This window comes from Oncorhynchus mykiss, chromosome 27 (genome assembly GCF_057628025.1).
Source record: "Oncorhynchus mykiss isolate SJ-2025 chromosome 27, ASM5762802v1, whole genome shotgun sequence".
Classification (NCBI taxonomy): Eukaryota; Metazoa; Chordata; class Actinopteri; order Salmoniformes; family Salmonidae; genus Oncorhynchus; species Oncorhynchus mykiss.
Window position 1 is genome coordinate 45,317,876 of NC_143048.1, and position 21,185 is coordinate 45,339,060.

A 21,185-nucleotide genomic window follows, 5' to 3' on the forward strand; every position below is an offset into this window, starting at 1 on the left:
AAAAATGCCCTCTGGTGGTCAAACTAGCAACTAGCAACTTAACAGAAGAAATGGCTGACAAAAATATAACGTGCCACAGAATGCTGCAGCAGCCTGCAAAGTGTACTGCAGTATGACGCAACTTTTAAAGAAGGAACCACCGCAACTTAACGTCCCAATAACATATCACACAACATAACATAACATAACACACCATCACATAACATATCACACAACACAACATAACATCACATAACATATCACATAACATAACACACCATCACATAACATATCACACAACACAACATAACACACCATCACATAACATATCACACAACACAACATAACACACCATCACATAACATATCACACAACACAACATAACATAACACACCATCACATAACATAACACACAACACAACATAACATCACATAACATATCACACAACATAACACACCATCACATAACATATCACACAACACAACATAACATAACACACCATCACATAACATAACACACAACACAACATAACACACCATCACATAACATATCACACAACATAACATAACATCACATAACATATCACACAACACAACATAACACACCATCACATAACATATCACACAACATAACACACCATCACATAACATATCACACAACACACCATCACATAACATATCACACAACACAACATAACACACCATCACATAACATATCACACAACACAACATAACACACCATCACGTAACATATCACACAACACAACATAGCACACCATCACATAACATATCACAACATAACACACCATCACATAACATATCACAACATAACACACCATCACATAACATATCACACAACATAACATAACATAACACACCATCACATAACATATCACACAACATAACACACCATCACATAACATATCACACAACACAACATAACACACCATCACATAACATATCACACAACACAACATAACACACCATCACATAACATATCACAACATAACACACCATCACATAACATATCACAACATAACACACCATCACATAACATATCACACAACATAACATAACATAACACACCATCACATAACATATCACACAACACAGCATAACATCACATAACATATCACATAACATAACACACCATCACATAACATATCACACAACATAACACACCATCACATAACATATCACACAACATAACATAACATAACACACCATCACATAACATATCACACAACACAACATAACACACCATCACATAACATATCACACAACACAACATAACATCACATAACATATCACATAACATAACACACCATCACATAACATATCACACAACACAACATAACATCACATAACATATCACATAACATAACACACCATCACATAACATATCACACAACACAACATAACACACCATCACATAACATATCACACAACACAACATAACACACCATCACATAACATATCACACAACACAACATAACATCACATAACATATCACAACATAACACACCATCACATAACATATCACACAACACAACATAACACACCACCACATAACATATCACATAACATAACATAGCACACCATCACATAACATATCACACAACACAACATAACACACCATCACGTAACATATCACACAACATAACATAGCACACCATCACATAACATATCACACAACACAACATAACACACCATCACGTAACATATCACACAACATAACACACCATCACATAACATATCACACAACACAACATAACACACCATCACATAACATATCACACAACACAACATAACACACCATCACATAACATATCACACAACACAACATAACATCACATAACATATCACAACATAACACACCATCACATAACATATCACACAACACAACATAACACACCACCACATAACATATCACATAACATAACATAGCACACCATCACATAACATATCACACAACACAACATAACACACCATCACGTAACATATCACACAACATAACATAGCACACCATCACGTAACATATCACACAACATAACATAGCACACCATCACGTAACATATCACACAACACAACATAACACACCATATCACACAACATAACATAGCACACAATCACATAACATCATATTGTTTAAAATTGATTGGTTGATTGATTGACTGATTGATTTTTTTGGGGTAAAAACAATTTGTACCTGTTTAAAACCATTTAAAAGTACAAAGAATTCCCAGGGGAGAACACATGAAAGCTTTAAGCTTGTTTCTAATGCGATTCTCGAGTAAAATAAATAAAAACATTGCATTTGTGTTCCTCACATAACAAATGATCACTTAACATAACATCACTTAACATATCATCACATTGATGAAAAATAAACATTGTATTTATGTCCCTCCTAAGGTACCTCATATCCAGACCCGGTGGAAACACCCCTCTGTGGACAACAAGGACAGCTTCTACATCAACCTGTACCCAGAGTATGCCTCCATCAGCAGAGCCATACTGGACATCGTACAGTACTACAAGTGGAAGACAGTCACTGTGGTTTACGAGGATGCAACTGGTGAGTGATCTAAACAAACAAAGGGAGGGGAGCACTGCCACTACCTCATTCTCCGACCAAGGTCCAACAATTGAGGAGCAAACTGAAGTGAAGAGGAAATTCAGCAACGACAGTGAAAGTTGAAGTTGAGAAACAAGCTTCAGTAGTAGCTGAATTCCCCCTTCACTTCAGTTTGATCTTAACAGACAATTACTGTGGTTTAAGAGGACACATGTGGTCAATGATCTGACCTGAACAGTGAGACAGGATGTGATGGATGTCGCTGGAAGGACCAGGAACATCTGGGCCCTAGATGTAGGCTAAGGGGACAGGAAAAAGCTAAGGGTGACAGAGGATAGCCTTGGCAGGTTCCTCAAGCAATGCTACATTGAGAAGAGCAACATTTTCTAGTACAACGCAATGCTACAGGTCTTAGTAATCACATCTTTTTGTAGATGTGTGGCTATTATATTTGTCATCATCAGCAGCAATGGCTCTAATAATATTGAACGATTGCTTGCTTGCATCGGCCAAGAATGAGAAGTAGTGGTAGCAAGGCCCATAGGGCTTTGGTCAAAAGTAGTGCAGTACATAGGAAATAGGGTGCTGTTTGGGATGCAGCCTAGGACTCTTCTTTGCTTTGTGTTAGATGTGATGCTGCATGGTGTTATGAAGGGCTAATAGTTGAAATTACTCTATATAGATGAAAATGTCCCTTGGAGTGTTTGTTTATTAGCCTGGTCCCAGATCTGTTTATTAGCCTGGTCCCAGAACGGTTTATTAGCCTGGTCCCAGAACTGTTTATTAGCCTGGTCCCAGAACTGTTTATTAGCCTGGTCCCATATCTGTTTATTAGCCTGATCCCAGAACTGTTTATTAGCCTGGTCCCAGAACGGTTTATTAGCCTGGTCCCAGAACTGTTTATTAGCCTGGTCCCAGAACTGTTTATTAGCCTGGTCCCAGAACTGTTTATTAGCCTGGTCCCAGAACTGTTTATTAGCCTGGTCCCAGAACTGTTTATTAGCCTGGTCCCAGAACTGTTTATTAGCCTGGTCCCATATCTGTTTATTAGCCTGGTCCCAGAACTGTTTATTAGCCTGGTCCCAGAACTGTTTATTAGCCTGGTCCCAGAACGGTTTATTAGCCTGGTCCCAGAACGGTTTATTAGCCTGGTCCCAGATCTGTTTATTAGCCTGGTCCCATATCTGTTTATTAGCCTGGTCCCAGAACTGTTTATTAGCCTGGTCCCAGAACTGTTTATTAGCCTGATCCCAGATCTGTTTGTGCTGTTCTGTCTTGCAATGTGGCAAGACACACAAATACAGAGCCTTCAGAAAGTATTCACACCCCTTGAACTTTTATACATTTTGTTGTGTTACAGCCTGAATTTAAAATGGAATAAATTGAGATGTCAATGATGTGTCACTGACCTACACGCAATTCCCCATAATGTCAAAGTGGATTTATGTTTTTTGAAATGTTTACAAATGAATTAGAAATGAAAAGCTGAAATGTCTTGAGTCAATCAGTATTCATCCCCTTTGTTTGGCCAAGCCTAAATACGTTCTGGGGTAAAAAAAAGTTGCTTAATTAACAAGTCACATAATAAGCTGCATGGACTCTATGTGCAGTAAGTGTTAAAAATTTTTTTTTTTTACGACCTAGCTCATCGCTGTACCCCACACATACAATTATATGTAAGGTCCCTCAGTCAAGCAGTGAACAAAGAGTTTTTCCATTGCCTCTCAAAGAAGGGCACCTATTGGTAGATGGATTTAAAAAAAGCAGACATTGAATATCCCTTTGAGCATGGTAAGTTATTCATTACACTTTGGATGGTGTATCAATACACCCAGTCACTACAAAGATACAGACGTCCTTCCTAACTCGGTTGCCGGAGAGGAAGGAAACCACTCAGGAATTTCACCATGAGGCCAATAGTGACTGTAAAACAGTTGCAAAGTTTAGTGGTTGTGACAGCGTTATACGAAGGAGACTAAGGCGCAGCGTGCATAGATTTCCACATACTTTTAATAAAGAGAAACTCACTTAAACAAAAACAATAAAGAACAACGAACGAAACGTGAAGCTATACGAATAGTGCAGACAGGCAGCTAAACATAGAACAAGAACCCACGAACACAAAAGGGAAAATGGCTACCTAAATATGATCCCCAATCAGAGACAACAATTAACAGCTGCCTCTGTTTGGGAACCATATCAGGCCACCATAGACATACAAATACCTAGACCTACAAAACCCCTAGACATACAAAAAAACCCTAGACAATACAAAAACTAGCATACCCACCCTCGTCACACCTTGACCTAACCAAAATATAAAGAAACTAGAGATCTAAGGTCAGAGCGTGACAGATAGAGCTAAGCACAGGCTTTCCAACAGGCACTGGGAGACAAATTCCCCTTTCAGCAGGACAATAACCTAGAACATAAAGCCAAATATACACTGGAGTTGTTTACCAAGACGACATTGAATGTTCCTGCATGGCCTAGTTACATACTTAAATTGGCCTGAAAATCTATGGCAAGACTTTAAAATGGCAGTCTAGCAATGATCAACAACCAACTTGACAGAGCTTGAAGAATTTAAAACATAATAATATGCAACATTTATTGTACAGTCCAGGTGTGCAAAGCTCGTACCCAGAAAGACTCACAGCTGTAATCGCTGCCAGAGGTTATTCTAACTAACATGTACTGACTCAGGAGTGTACATACTTACGCAAATGAAATATTCCTGTATTTCATTTTAAATAAATGTGCAAACATTTCTAAAAACCTATTTTCACTTTGTCGTTATATGATATTGCGTTTAGATGAGTGAGATTTAAAAAAAATAAAAATAATTTGAATTCAGGCTGTAACACAACAAAAAGGGGTATACATACTTTCTGAAGGCACTTTTAATCAATCTCACCTTGATTACACTGCCCTCTACCATCCTACTCTAAACAATCCCTCTACCATCCTACTCTAAACAATCACTCTACCATCCTACTCTAAACAATCCCTCTACCATCCTACTCTAAACAATCACTCTACCATCCTACTTTAAACAATCCCTCTACCATCCTACTTTAAACAATCCCTCTACCATCCTACTCTAAACAATCACTCTACCATCCTACTCTAAACAATCCCTCTACCATCCTACTCTAAACAATCCCTCTACCATCCTACTCTAAACAATCCCTCTACCATCCTACTCTAAACAATCCCTCTACCATCCTACTCTAAACAATCCCTCTACCATCCTACTCTAAACAATCCCTCTACCATCCTACTCTAAACAATCCCTCTACCATCCTACTCTAAACAATCCCTCTACCATCCTACTCTAAACAATCCCTCTACCATCCTACTCTAAACAATCCCTCTACCATCCTACTTTAAACAATCCCTCTACCATCCTACTCTAAACAATCCCTCTACCATCCTACTCTAAACAATCCCTCTACCATCCTACTCTAAACAATCACTCTACCATCCTACTCTAAACAATCCCTCTACCATCCTACTCTAAACAATCCCTCTACCATCCTACTCTAAACAATCCCTCTACCATCCTACTCTAAACAATCCCTCTACCATCCTACTTTAAACAATCCCTCTACATCCTACTCTAAACAATCCCTCTACCATCCTACTCTAAACAATCCCTCTACCATCCTACTCTAAACAATCCCTCTACCATCCTACTTTAAACAATCCCTCTACCATCCTACTCTAAACAATCCCTCTACCATCCTACTCTAAACAATCCCTCAACCATCCTACTCTAAACAATCCCTCTATCCCCTCCTGTAGCCCCCTGACTATTACCTATTTAGTACACTCCCTCTGCATCCCAAATGGTACCTCGTTCCCTATTTAGTACACTCCCTCTGCATCCCAAATGGTACCTCGTTCCCTATTTAGTACACTCCCTCTGCATCCCAAATGGTACCTCGTTCCCTATTTAGTACACTCCCTCTGCATCCCAAATGGTACCTCGTTCCCTATTTAGTACACTACTTTTGACCAGGGCCAATAGGCTTCAGTTCAAAAGGTAGTGCACTACTTTGACCAGAGCTCAATGGGTCCTGTTCAGAAGGTAGTGCACTACTTTGACCAAAGCTCAATGGGTCCTGTTCAGAAGGTAGTGCACTACCTACACTGAGTGGACAAAACATTAGGAACACCTTTCTAATATGGAGTTGCAAACCCCCTTTTGTCCTCAGAACAGCCTCAATTTGTCAGGTCAGGGACTCTACAAGGTGTTGAAAGTGTTCCACAGGGATGCTGGCCCATGTTGACTCTACAAGGTGTTGAAAACGTTCCACAGGGATGCTGGCACACGCTTCCCACAGTTGTGTTAAGTTGGCTGAATGTCCTTTGGGTGGTGGATCATTCCCGTTACACATGGAAAACTGTTAAGCGTGTAAAACCCAGCAGCGTTGCAGTTCTTGACACACTCAAACCGGTGCGCCTGGCACCTACTACCAAACCCAGTTCAAAGACACTTCAATCTTTTGTCTTGCCCATTCACCCTCTGAATGGCACACAGACACAATCCATGTCTCAATTGTCTCAAGGCTTTTAAATTCTTCTTTAACCCGTCTCCTCCCGTTCATCTACACGGATTGAAGTGGACTTAACAAGTGACATCAATAAGGGAAAGAGAAAGGGGGGATACCTAACGTTAGTCAGTCGTCCAACTGAATGTATTCAATTGAAATGTGTGCATGAGAGGTGCATGTGGGCTGCCTTGGGTTTGGTTCTTCTCCAGTCATATTATAGTATTGCTGAAGTTTGGTTTCGTCCTTCACTCATCTCTCAAACACGTTGTCTGATCTGAAGGGTCACTTTTGAATTTACTGCTTTGACCTACGTCATCCAAATCGTATGATATGTTAGGAATTTGTAAGTGCTTTAAGATCCCCCGGACTGTATCTTAAATCTGCTTTGAACCAAGATCGGTTTGTAAAGCCCTTTTACCCATAACATATCTGTTTTTATTTCCCTCCCTTTCTCTGTCCCAGGGTTAATTCGTCTTCAGGAGCTGATCAAAGCTCCGTCCAGGTACAGCATCAAGATTAAGATTCGCCAGCTGCCGACGGAGAGTAAAGACGCCCGGCCGTTACTAAAGGAGATGAAGAAGGGGAAAGAGTTCTATGTTATCTTCGACTGTTCCTACCAGACCTCCGCAGACGTACTCAAACAGGTCAGTATGTCTGCTTACCCTTCTTCTCCTTTCCTTTCCTTTCCCTTCTTCTCCTTTCCTTTCGTCTCTTTTCGCTTTTCTTCTCCTTTTCTTCTCCTTTTTTCTCCTTTCATTTCCTCTCTTTGCTTCTCATTTCCTCTCATCTCCTCTCCTCTCCTTTCCTCTCCTCTCTTTTCCTATCCTTTCTTCTCCTTTCCTCTCCTTTCCTCTCTTTTCTTCTCATTTCCTCTCCTTTCTTCTCCTTTCCTCTCCTGTCCTTTTCTCTATTTTCTTCTCCTTTCCTGCCCTTTCTTCTCCTTTCCTCTCCTCTCTTTTCCTATCCTTTCTTCTCCTTTCCTCTCTTTTCCTCTCCTCTCCTCTCCTCTCCTCTCCTCTCATATCCTTTCTTCTCCTTTCCTATCCTTTCCTCTCCTCTCCTTTCCTATAATTTCTTCTCCTTTCCTCTCCTTTCGTATATTTTCTTCTCCTCTCCTCTCCTTTCCTATAATTTATTCTCCTTACCTCTCCTCTCCTTTCCTATCCTTTCTTCTCCTTACCTCTCCTCTCCTTTCATCTCCTTTCTTCTCCTTACCGCTCCTCTCCTTTCCTATCCTTTCTTCTCCTCTCCTCTCCTTTCCTATCATTTATTCTCCTCACCTCTCCTCTCCTTTTTTCTCCTTTCCTCTCCTCTCCTTTCCTATAATTTCTTCTCCTTACCTCTCCTCTCCTTTCTTCTCCTTACCTTTCCTCTCCTATCCTTTCTTCTCCTTTCCTCTCCTCTCCTTTCCTATAATTCTTCTCCTCTCCTCTCATTTCCTATAGTTTCTTCTCCTTTCCTCTCCTCTTTTTTCCTCTCCTTTCTTCTCCTTTCCTCTCCTTTCCTATAATTTCTTCTCCTTTCCTCTCTTTTTTTCCTCTCCTTTCTTCTCCTTTCCTCTCCTTTCCTATAATTTCTTCTCCTTTCCTCTGCTGTCGTTTCCTTTCCTCTCCTCTCCTGTCCTTTCCTCTCCTTTCTTTTCCTTTCCTCTCCTCTCCTCTCCTTTCTTTTCCTTTCCTCTCCTCTCCTTTCCTTTCCTTCCCTCTCCCTTCCTCTACTTTCATCTCCTTTCCTCTTTAACACAATTCCAGTTTGGATTTTGTGGCCAGACAGATTAGTCGATTTTCTATCCCCTGCAGAAATCCTACAGTATGTTCATTTCCAATGCCAAATTGAGCTTGTTTCTATTCAGACACACACATTTAAAACCAGTAGCTGTGAAACAGATTAATGGAAACACCACACGAATGTGTACCAATTGAGACATTTATTACTCATACAGTCACCTAAATGCACAGCGTGCATACCAAACAAAATGAGCCCCTGCTAGAAACGGAGGAAGTGTGTAATTTGCAGTGGGCCCAGGGGTATGGCTATAGTTATGGATGGATGGAGTTTAAGCTAGTAAATGTGATTTGTGCTGGCTTGGGCAGAACACTAGCGGTGTGTGAGCTGAGCTCTGTCTATCTCTTCGGTCCCAAATGGAATCCTATTTGCTATATAGTATACTTCTTTTTAAACCAAAGCCCTATGGGTCCCTGGTCAAAAGTAGTGCACTATATAGGGAATAGGGTGCCCTTTGGGACTCATTCTCTCCGTCTCTCCTATACAGATCATGTCCATGGGGATGATGACTGAGTATTACCACTTCTTCTTCACTACTCTGGTAAGAAGATTGTTTTATTACTTTGATTCAGGCCGTGTGTCTAAACGGCACACTGTGTACTAATCGTATTCATCGCAATACGTACCATTCAGAACATACTGTTTGGTCAAAATGAATGCAGTAAGTAACAAATAACCAGAGTACTTGTCTCCTGCTACTGAGAATACCTCTGTCACGTTTGCTGTCTTCAAACTCCCTGTCATAAATGAGCCAAGGCTCAGCGTGCATGTAGTTCCACATCTTTAATAGGAGTGAACCCTTCACAAAAAAAACCCCAGGTAAAACAGAAACCGACCGTGGCGCACACAAACACTCACAGAAAATAAATAATTAACCACAACATTAAGTGGGAAAAAGGCAGCCTAAGTGTGATTCCCAATCAGAGACAACGATAGGCAGCTGCTTCTGATTGGGAACCACACTCGGCCAAAAACAAAGAAATAGAAATGCCCACCCAAATCACACCCTGACCTAACCAAATAGAGAAATAAAACGTCTCGCTAAGGTCAGGGCGTGACAACCTCATCTAAATGTGCAATTGCATTGATTCCTGCCATTGGTTCATTTTGGTACAGCGCGTCCCCCTCAGCTGATTATCAGCTGTTGTCAAAACACGTGGGTTTCGGAAATACGATTTATCTTCCTCAATAGTGTGCAGAGAATTCTACTAGATGAAAAGCCTAAATGAAAGGAAATACTGGCATTTAAAGCCTACTACATTCTTAGACATGTCACATAGAATAAAATGTCATTTTTTTCACATACCCAAAATCCTTACAATTCAGACCTCAAGTACGGGTCTCCGGACACGGGTCTCCGGATACGGGTCTCCGGACACGGGTATCCAGACACGGGTCTCCGGACACGGGTCTCCGGACACGGGTATCCAGACACGGGTCTCCGGACACGGGTATCTAGACACGGGTCTCCGGACACGGGTATCCAGACACGGGTCTCCGGACACGGGTATCTAGACACGGGTCTCCGGACACGGGTATCTAGACACGGGTCTCCGGACACGGGTATCTAGACACGGGTCTCCGGACACGGGTCTCCAGACACGGGTCTCCGGACACGGGTCTCTAGACACGGGTCTCCAGACACGGGTCTCTAGACACGGGTATCCAGACACGGGTAATATTAAGACTGCTGGTGAACACAGTGTTGAAATCTAACGGAATAGTAACATGTGCACTTTTCTCAAATGCCATGGTAATACATATTACATTCTTCTCCCATTGTTTGGAGTCTCTCTGAGTATATCCTTTGAAAGGTCAATTTGTTTTGAGGATTATAGGTAGGGGTGAAAGGTCAATTGTTTTGAGGATTATAGGCAGGGGTGAAAGGTCAATTTGTTTTGAGGATTATAGGTAGGGGTGAAGGGTCAATTGTTTTGAGGATTGTAGGTAGGGGTGAAAGGTCAATCATTTTGAGGATTATTGATAGGGCTGAAAGGTCAATCGTTTTGAGGATTATTGATAGGGCTGAAAGGTCAATCGTTGAGAGGGTTATAGGAGTCTGGAGTTTTCCCTGACCACGTTATTTAACCTTGTGCCACTGACTGACCACACAGAAAATAGCTAGTTACTACCTCCAGGTGTTTCTCCCTCTTCAGGACCTGTTTGTTACTAAACTCCAGGTGTTTCTCCTTCTTCAGGACCTGTTTGTTACTACCTCCAGGTGTTTCTCCTTCTTCAGGACCTGTTTGTTACTACCTCCAGGTGTTTCTCCCTCTTCGGGACCTGTTTGTTACTAAACTCCAGGTGTTTCTCCTTCCTCAGGACCTGTTTGTTACTACCTCCAGGTGTTTCTCCTTCCTCAGGACCTGTTTGTTACTACCTCCAGGTGTTTCTCCTTCCTCAGGACCTGTTTGTTACTAAACTCCAGGTGTTTCTCCTTCCTCAGGACCTGTTTGTTACTACCTCCAGGTGTTTCTCCCTCTTCAGGACCTGTTTGTTACTAACTCCAGGTGTTTCTCCTTCTTCAGGACCTGTTTGTTACTACCTCCAGGTGTTTCTCTTTCTTCAGGACCTGTTTGTTACTACCTTCAGGTGTTTCTCCTTCTTCAGGACCTGTTTGTTACTACCTCCAGGTGTTTCTCCTTCTTCAGGACCTGTTTGTTACTAAACTCCAGGTGTTTCTCCCTCTTCAGGACCTGTTTGTTACTAAACTCCAGGTGTTTCTCCTTCTTCAGGACCTGTTTGTTACTACCTCCAGGTGTTTCTCCCTCTTCAGGACCTGTTTGTTACTAAACTCCAGGTGTTTCTCCTTCTTCAGGACCTGTTTGTTACTACCTCCAGGTGTTTCTCCTTCCTCAGGACCTGTTTGTTACTAAACTCCAGGTGTTTCTCCTTCTTCAGGACCTGTTTGTTACTAAACTCCAGGTGTTTCTCCTTCCTCAGGACCTGTTTGTTACTAAACTCCAGGTGTTTCTCCTTCTTCAGGACCTGTTTGTTACTAAACTCCAGGTGTTTCTCCCTCTTCAGGACCTGTTTGTTACTACCTCCAGGTGTTTCTCCCTCTTCAGGACCTGTTTGTTACTACCTCCAGGTGTTTCTCCCTCTTCAGGACCTGTTTGTTACTACCTCCAGGTGTTTCTCCCTCTTCAGGACCTGTTTGTTACTAAACTCCAGGTGTTTCTCCTTCTTCAGGACCTGTTTGTTACTACCTCCAGGTGTTTCTCCCTCTTCAGGACCTGTTTGTTACTAAACTCCAGGTGTTTCTCCCTCTTCAGGACCTGTTTGTTACTAAACTCCAGGTGTTTCTCCTTCTTCAGGACCTGTTTGTTACTAAACTCCAGGTGTTTCTCCTTCCTCAGGACCTGTTTGTTACTAAACTCCAGGTGTTTCTCCTTCTTCAGGACCTGTTTGTTACTAAACTCCAGGTGTTTCTCCCTCTTCAGGACCTGTTTGTTACTAAACTCCAGGTGTTTCTCCTTCTTCAGGACCTGTTTGTTACTAAACTCCAGGTGTTTCTCCTTCCTCAGGACCTGTTTGTTACTAAACTCCAGGTGTTTCTCCTTCTTCAGGACCTGTTTGTTACTAAACTCCAGGTGTTTCTCCTTCTTCAGGACCTGTTTGTTACTAACTCCAGGTGTTTCTCCTTCTTCAGGACCTGTTTGTTACTAAACTCCAGGTGTTTCTCCTTCTTCAGGACCTGTTTGTTACTACCTCCAGGTGTTTCTCCCTCTTCAGGACCTGTTTGTTACTAAACTCCAGGTGTTTCTCCTTCTTCAGGACCTGTTTGTTACTAAACTCCAGGTGTTTCTCCTTCTTCAGGACCTGTTTGTTACTAAACTCCAGGTGTTTCTCCTTCTTCAGGACCTGTTTGTTACTGAACTCCAGGTGTTTCTCCTTCTTAAGGACCTGTTTGTTACTAAACTCCAGGTGTTTCTCCTTCTTCAGGACCTGTTTGTTACTACCTCCAGGTGTTTCTCCCTCTTCAGGACCTGTTTGTTACTAAACTCCAGGTGTTTCTCCCTCTTCAGGACCTGTTTGTTACTAAACTCCAGGTGTTTCTCCTTCTTCAGGACCTGTTTGTTACTAAACTCCAGGTGTTTCTCCTTCCTCAGGACCTGTTTGTTACTAAACTCCAGGTGTTTCTCCTTCTTCAGGACCTGTTTGTTACTAAACTCCAGGTGTTTCTCCCTCTTCAGGACCTGTTTGTTACTAAACTCCAGGTGTTTCTCCTTCTTCAGGACCTGTTTGTTACTAAACTCCAGGTGTTTCTCCTTCCTCAGGACCTGTTTGTTACTAAACTACAGGTGTTTCTCCTTCTTCAGGACCTGTTTGTTACTAAACTCCAGGTGTTTCTCCTTCTTCAGGACCTGTTTGTTACTAACTCCAGGTGTTTCTCCTTCTTCAGGACCTGTTTGTTACTAAACTCCAGGTGTTTCTCCTTCTTCAGGACCTGTTTGTTACTACCTCCAGGTGTTTCTCCCTCTTCAGGACCTGTTTGTTACTAAACTCCAGGTGTTTCTCCTTCTTCAGGACCTGTTTGTTACTAAACTCCAGGTGTTTCTCCTTCTTCAGGACCTGTTTGTTACTAAACTCCAGGTGTTTCTCCTTCTTCAGGACCTGTTTGTTACTGAACTCCAGGTGTTTCTCCTTCTTAAGGACCTGTTTGTTACTAAACTCCAGGTGTTTCTCCTTCTTCAGGACCTGTTTGTTACTACCTCCAGGTGTTTCTCCCTCTTCAGGACCTGTTTGTTACTAAACTCCAGGTGTTTCTCCCTCTTCAGGACCTGTTTGTTACTACCTCCAGGTGTTTCTCCCTCTTCAGGACCTGTTTGTTACTAAACTCCAGGTGTTTCTCCTTCTTCAGGACCTGTTTGTTACTAAACTCCAGGTGTTTCTCCTTCCTCAGGACCTGTTTGTTACTAAACTCCAGGTCTTTCTTCCTCTTCAGGACCTGTTTGTTACTAAACTCCAGGTGCTTCTTCCTCTTCAGGACCTGTTTGTTACTAAACTCCAGGTGTTTCTCCTTCCTCAGGACCTGTTTGTTACTAAACTCCAGGTGTTTCCCCTTCTTCAGGACCTGTTTGTTACTGAACTCCAGGTGTTTCTCCTTCCTCAGGACCTGTTTGTTACTGAACTCCAGGTGTTTCTCCTTCCTCAGGACCTGTTTGTTACTGAACTCCAGGTGTTTCCCCTTCTTCAGGGCCTGTTTGTTACTAAACTCCAGGTGTTTCTTCCTCTTCAGGACCTGTTTGTTACTGAACTCCAGGTGTTTCTCCTTCCTCAGGGCCTGTTTGTTACTAAACTCCAGCTGTTTCTCCTTCCTCAGGGCCTGTTTGTTACTAAACTCCAGGTGTTTCTCCTTCTTCAGGGCCTGTTTGTTACTAAACTCCAGGTGTTTCTTCCTCTTCAGGACCTGTTTGCTCTGGACCTGGAGCCGTACAGGTACAGCGGTGTGAACATGACCGGGTTCCGCCTCCTCAACATAGACAACCCCCAGGTCGCCTCCGTGGTCGACAAGTGGTCCATGGAGCGCCAGCAAGCCCCGCCCAAACCAGAGACGGGCATGCTGGATGGCATGATGACGGTACGTTGGCCAAATGTTGACAAGGTTAATGCGACCAAAATATGGGATTTTGTTGAGAAGTATTCAATTTAATATATTACCGACCGGCTTGTTTCGGGCTTATGTAGCAAAATTTGAAAATGTGTTTTTTTACATTGGATTAAAGTAGAGACTCAGAGCTAGAAAATGATAGATCATACACTACAGTTGAGGAACAATTGGAAAGTCGTTTTGCTTTGAAAGTTGATAAACTTATAACCTCACTTTTGAGAAAATGCACCTTGAATGTTTTGGTACCTACTGGAGAGCTCTTCAGCATCTTTCACACCCTTTTAAGCTTTAGCCCCACCCATCTCTTTAAGGATTCACATGTGAGGCCGTGGACTAAACAACCAAAGAGTTCAAGACTAAAGGCTGGTTTATAGTACATGTGTGTTCGTAAATTTATTCTGGAGTGTCAGAGTGTGCTCTGGGCGTTGGTTAACTCAAAGCGTTGTCAGATTGTCTGTTCGTAAATTCTGAGCGTTTCGCTCTCGGAGCGTTCAGAGCGCACACTGGACGCTCTGGCCAAGGAGTAGGGTTGATCTGAGCGTTCTGACCGAACAACAGCAGTCACGCACCCAAGCTAACTGGCTAACGTTGGCTAGCTTGCTAGCTACTTCCAGACACAAATGGGAGAACAGCTCACTGACCATTTTACTCGCCCTAGCAGAGCTGGTTAGGCTGTTTTTATGTTATCCAGAGCGTTGGTGACTGCAACTGTGCTGCCAGCAATAATTTTATTATGCTTTTTTGTCAACGTTTACTGACACCGGTCATATTCAATGGGTGTTGAGCATTCGTAAATTTGTCAGTTATTCTGTGCACTAGCACACTCAGATGAGAGTGCTTTGAAATCGGCGTAGATAGCCAGAGCGAATTTACCAGCTACATCTGTCAACATTTGTCGTAGTGACATCATAAACATTATTTTTAAATAGTTACTTTCATAGTGGAGTCTTTTGTTAAGACATGTAGCCAGCTAGCTAAACAATGAACCATAATCCCAACTCATAACGTTACTACCTATCTGCAGGTTGCTATTCAACCAGGTTCAATGTTAGCTAACTAACATTAGGCTATAGCTAGCAATGCAAATACCTCTGAGATACAAATAATATTACTACATACACGTAATGTTAGCTAGCTAGACAGCCAGCTACCGTTAGCTAGCTAACAGTACACTTTAACGTGAAATAAAAACGCCTTTCTGACAAAATTTGAAACTTCTAATATCTGAAAATGTAGCTAACTAGATCATTTTACCCGTAGACATGGACGGATGCTTCTCCCTTTCTGTCACGGTTGCCCTTGGTTTGAAGATGTACTGCGGAGATAGGTGTTTTATACAACAGTCTTCTGTGTGTTCTCTTTCCGAGTCCGTCTGCATATTTGCAATAAAACTCAAATTCATCTGATTTCGGTCCTCCAGAAAGTGGAGTACAACAATTATGCAGTTCTACCACGTGATATCTTTCAAAAAAGAACGTGTTAGAAAGGATTACCTATACAGACCAGCTCATGTTACACAGCAATTCGATATCATGTATTTATTTTTTTATTTCACCTTTATTTAACCATTTAGACCAGTTGAGAACAAGTTCTCAATAACAACTGCGACCTGGCCAAGATAAAGCAGTGTGACTTAAACAACAACACAGAGTTACACATGGAATAAACAAACATACAGTCAATAACACAATAGAAAAGTCTATATACAGTGTGTGAAAATGAGGTAAGATTAGGGAGGTAAGGCAATAAATAGGCCATAGTGGTCGAAATAATTACAATATAGCAATTACATACTGGAATGATCGATGTGCAGAAGATGAATGTGCAAGTAGAGATACTGGGGTGCAAAGAAGCAAAATGGGTTACAGATGGGCTATGTACAGGTGCAATGATCTGTAAGCTGCTCTGACAGTTGATGCTTAAAGTTAGTGAGGAAGATATGAGACTCCAGCTTCAGTGATTTTTGCAATTCGTTCCAGTCATTGGCAGCAGAGAACTGGAAGGAAAGGCGGCCAAAGGAGGAATAGGCTTTGTGGGTGACCCGTGAAATATACCTGCTGGAGCAAGTGCTGCGGGTGGGTGCTGCTATGGTGACCAGTGAGCTGAGATAAGGCGGGGCTTTACCTAGCAAAGGCTTATAGATGACCTGGAGCCAGTGGGTCTGGCGACATATATGAAGCGAGGGACAGCCAACGAGAGCATACAGTTCGCAGTGGTAGGTAGTATATGGGGCTTTGGTGACAAAAAGGATGGCACTGTGATAGACTGCATCCAGTTTGCAGTGTTGGAGGCTATTTTGTAAATGACATTGCCGAAGTCAAGGATCGGTAGGATAGTCAGTTTTACGGGGGTATGTTTGGCAGCATGAGTGAAGGATACTTTGTTGCGAAATAGGAAGCCAATTCTAGATTTAATTTTGGATTGGAGATGCTTAATGTGAGTCTGGTAGGAGAGTTTACAGTCTCACCAGACACCTAGGTATTTGTAGTTGTCCACATATCCTTACACGGAACCCAAACCGATTGTGCGCGTGTGCCTTCGTGCATAAATGTATTTTGTTCCCCCACACCAAACACGATCACAACACGCAGGTTAAAATATCAAAACAAACTCTGAACCAATTATATCAATTTGAGGACAGGTCAAAAAGCATTCAACATTTATGGCACTTTAGCTAGTTAGCTTGCACTTGCTAACTAATTTGTCTTATTTAGCTAACTTGCTGTTGCTAGCTAATTTGTCCTGGGATATAAACATAGAGTTGTTATTTTAACTGAAATGCACAAGGTCCTCTACGCCGCCAAATTAATCCACACATAAAACGGTCAACCGAATCGTTTCTAGTCATCTCTCTTCCTTCCAGGCTTTTTCTTCTCTTGACTTTATATTGCGATTGGCAACTTTCATAAATTAGGTACATTACAGCCACTGACCTCACTCGTCTTTGAGTCACCCATGTGGGTATAACCAATGAGGAGATGGCACGTGGGCATCTGCTTCTATAAACCAATGAGGAGATGGGAGAGGCAGGACTTGCAGCGCGATCTTCATCAGAAATAGAACCCTCCTAGCCCCTGGCAAATCAGACGCTCGTTGGTGTGTAATAATTGAATAACATAGATTTCTAAATTTATTTTTGCAATGCTCGCTGCATCATGTTGTGGGTATGCTTGTAATCATTAAGGACTGGGGAGTTTTTCAGGATAAAAAAAGAAACAGAATGGAGCTAAGGACAGGCAAAATCCTAGAGGAAAACCTGGTTCAGTCTGCTTTCCACCAGACTCTGGGAGATGAATTCACCTTTTAGTAGGACAATAACCAACAACACAAATATACACTGGAGTTGCTTACCAAGACGACATTGAATGTTCCTGCATGGCCTAGTTACAACTTTGAATTAGATCTACTTTATAGTCTATGGTAAGACTTGAAAGTGGCTGTCTAGTAATGATTAACAGAAAAGTTGACAGAGCTTGAATCATTTTTTAAAGAATAAGGTGCAAATATTGTACAATCCAGGTGTGCAAAGCTCTTAGAGACTTACCCAGAAAGACTCACAGCTGTAATCGCTGCCAAAGGTGATTCTAACATGTATTGATGTGAATACTTACAGTATGTAAATTAGATATTTCTGTATTTCATTTTCAATCAATTTTTAAAAAAATCTAAAAACATATTTTCACTTTTGTCATTATGGGGTATTGTATGTAGATGGGTGAGGAAACCATATATTGAATCCATTTTGAATTCAGGTTGTAGCACAACAACATGTGGAATAAGTCAAGGGGTATGAATACTTTCTGAAGGCTCTGTAAATCAAAAACATGAAGTGCCTGTGGTCCTCCAGGACCAGGGTTGCCTACCCCTGCCGTACACTATTGAGATCAATTAAAGCCAACTTTTTTTTAAAACACATCTCTTCCAGACTGAGGCAGCGTTGATGTATGATGCTGTGTACATGGTGGCAGCAGCCTCCCAGCTCTCCACTCAGATCACTGTCAGCTCACTGCAGTGCCACAGACACAAACCCTGGCGCTTCGGAGCACGATTCATGAACATGTTCAAAGAGGTGAGTGAGGCAAGCCACTATATAATGGAGTATTCCCTCTATCCCTCACTCCCTCCTCTTTCCCACCTCCCCTCAACCCTTACTCCCTCCTCTTTCCCACCTCCCCTCATCCCTCACTCCCTCCTCTTTCCCACCTTCCCTCTATCCCACACTCCCTTCCTCTTTCCCACCTTCACTCATCCCTCCTCTCATCCCTCACTCCATCCTCTTTCCCACCTCCCCTCAACCCTCACTCCCTCCTCTTTCCCACCTCCCCACAACCCTCACTCCCTCCTCTTGCCCACCACCCCTCAACCCTCACTCCCTCCTCTTTCCCACCTCCCCTCATCCCTCACTCCCTCCTCTTTCCCACCTCCCCTCATCCCTCCCCTCATCCCTCACTCCATCCTCTTTCCCACCTCCCCTCATCCCTCACTCCCTCCTCTTTCCCACCTCCCCTCATCCCTCACTCCCTCCTCTTTCCCACCTCCCCTCAACCCTCACTCCCTCCTCTTTCCCACCTCCCCTCAACCCTTACTCCCTCCTCTTTCCCACCTCCCCTCATCCCTCACTCCCTCCTCTTTCCCACCTCCCCTCAACCCTTACTCCCTCCTCTTTCCCACCTCCCCTCATCCCTCACTCCCTCCTCTTTCCCACCTCCCCTCATCCCTCACTCCCTCCTCTTTCCCACCTCCCCTCATCCCTCACTCCCTCCTCTTTCCCACCTTCCCTCTATCCCACACTCCCTTCCTCTTTCCCACCTTCACTCATCCCTCCCCTCATCCCTCACTCCATCCTCTTTCCCACCTCCCCTCAACCCTCACTCCCTCCTCTTTCCCACCTTCCCACAACCCTCACTCCCTCCTCTTGCCCACCACCCCTCAAATCTCACTCCCTCCTCCTTCCCACCTTCCCTCATCCCTCACTCCCTCCTCTTTCCCACCTCCCCTCATCCCTCCCCTCATCCCTCACTCCATCCTCTTTCCCACCTCCCCTCAACCCTCACTCCCTCCTCTTTCCCACCTCCCCACAACCCTCACTCCCTCCTCTTGCCCACCACCCCTCAACCCTCACTCCCTCCTCTTTCCCACCTCCCCTCATCCCTCACTCCCTCCTCTTTCCCACCTCCCCTCATCCCTCACTCCCTCCTCTTTCCCACCTCCCCTCTATCCCTCACTCCCTCCTCTTGCCCACCACCCCTCAACCCTCACTCCCTCCTCTTTCCCACCTCCCCTAATCCCTCACTCCCTCCTCTTTCCCACCACCCCTCAACCCTCACTCCCTCCTCTTTCCCACCTCCCCTCATCCCTCACTCCCTCCTCTTTCCCACCTCCCCACAACCCTCACCCCCTCCTCTTGCCCACCACCCCTCAACCCTCACTCCCTCCTATTTCCCACCTCCCCTCATCCCTCACTCCCTCCTCTTTCCCACCTCCCCTCATCCCTCACTCCCTCCTCTTTCCCACCTCCCCTCTATCCCTCACTCCCTCCTCTTGCCCACCACCCCTCAACCCTCACTCCCTCCTCTTTCCCACCTCCCCTAATCCCTCACTCCCTCCTCTTTCCCACCACCCCTCAACCCTCACTCCCTCCTCTTTCCCACCTCCCCTCATCCCTCACTCCCTCCTCTTTCCCACCTCCCCTCATCCCTCACTCCCTCCTCTTTCCCACCTCCCCTCTATCCCTCACTCCCTCCTCTTTCCCACCTCCCCTCTATCCCTCACTCCCTCCTCTTTCCTACCTCCCCTCATCCCTCACTCCCTCCTCTTTCCCACCTCCCCTCATCCCTCACTCCCTCCTCTTTCCCACCTCCCCTCATCCCTCACTCCCTCCTCTTTCCCACCTCCCCTCATCCCTCACTCCCTTCTCTTTCCCACCTCCCCTCAACCCTCACTCCTTCCTCTTTCCCACCTCCCCTCATCCCTCACTTCCTCCTCTTTCCCATCTCCCTCATCCCTCACTTCCTCCTCTTACCCACCTACCTCCCCTAATCCCTCACTCCCTGCGCTTACCCATCTCTCCTCATCCCTCACTCCCTTCTCTTACCCATCTTCCCTCATCCCTCACTCCCTTCTCTTACCCACCTCCCCCATTCCTCACTCCCTCCTCTTTCCCGCCTCACTTGATCGTTCCCTCTGTTCTTTCATCCCCTTATGTCAGCAGCATACCACCCTGCATCCCACTGCTGGCTTGGGGGGGTTGGTCCTGGTTGATCTCTGGATGGGAGACCAGATACTGCTGGAGATGGTATTGGAAGTCCAGTAGGGGGCACTCTTTCCTCTGGTCTAAGGCAATCCCAGGGCAGTGATTGGGGACATTGCCCTGCATAGGGTGCCATCTTTCGGATGGGATGTTAAACTGGTATCCTGACTCTCTGTGGTCATTTATTTAAAAAAAAAATGCCATGGCACTTTTCGTAAGAGTACGGCTGTTAACCCTAGTGTCGTGGCTAAATTCCCAACCTGGCCCCATTCCACCATGGCCACCTACGCATCCTCCTAATTGGCATATACAGTATCACTCTCCACCTGATAGCTGATGAGTGGTGAGCGTTCTGGCACAAAATGGTTGGACATTGGTGGTGGATGAGGTGAGTTTCCCCTTCTACTATGTAAAAGTCCC

The 21,185-nt window shown here is 43.9% G+C and overlaps 1 protein-coding gene across 2 annotated transcripts in view; it reads left to right on the plus strand.

Moving 5' to 3' along the window:
• The window catches only part of LOC110508097 (glutamate receptor ionotropic, kainate 1), a 122,737-nt gene that overhangs the window by 63,089 nt on the left and 38,463 nt on the right, over positions 1 to 21,185 (plus strand). For both annotated transcript variants that reach the window (XM_090224105.1, XM_036965396.2), the window contains exons 4-8: positions 2,395 to 2,557; positions 7,579 to 7,760; positions 9,389 to 9,442; positions 14,312 to 14,485; positions 18,441 to 18,584. In XM_090224105.1, the coding sequence (XP_090080231.1) occupies positions 2,395 to 2,557; positions 7,579 to 7,760; positions 9,389 to 9,442; positions 14,312 to 14,485; positions 18,441 to 18,584 (717 nt within the window). The remainder of the gene's footprint in view (positions 1 to 2,394; positions 2,558 to 7,578; positions 7,761 to 9,388; positions 9,443 to 14,311; positions 14,486 to 18,440; positions 18,585 to 21,185) is intronic.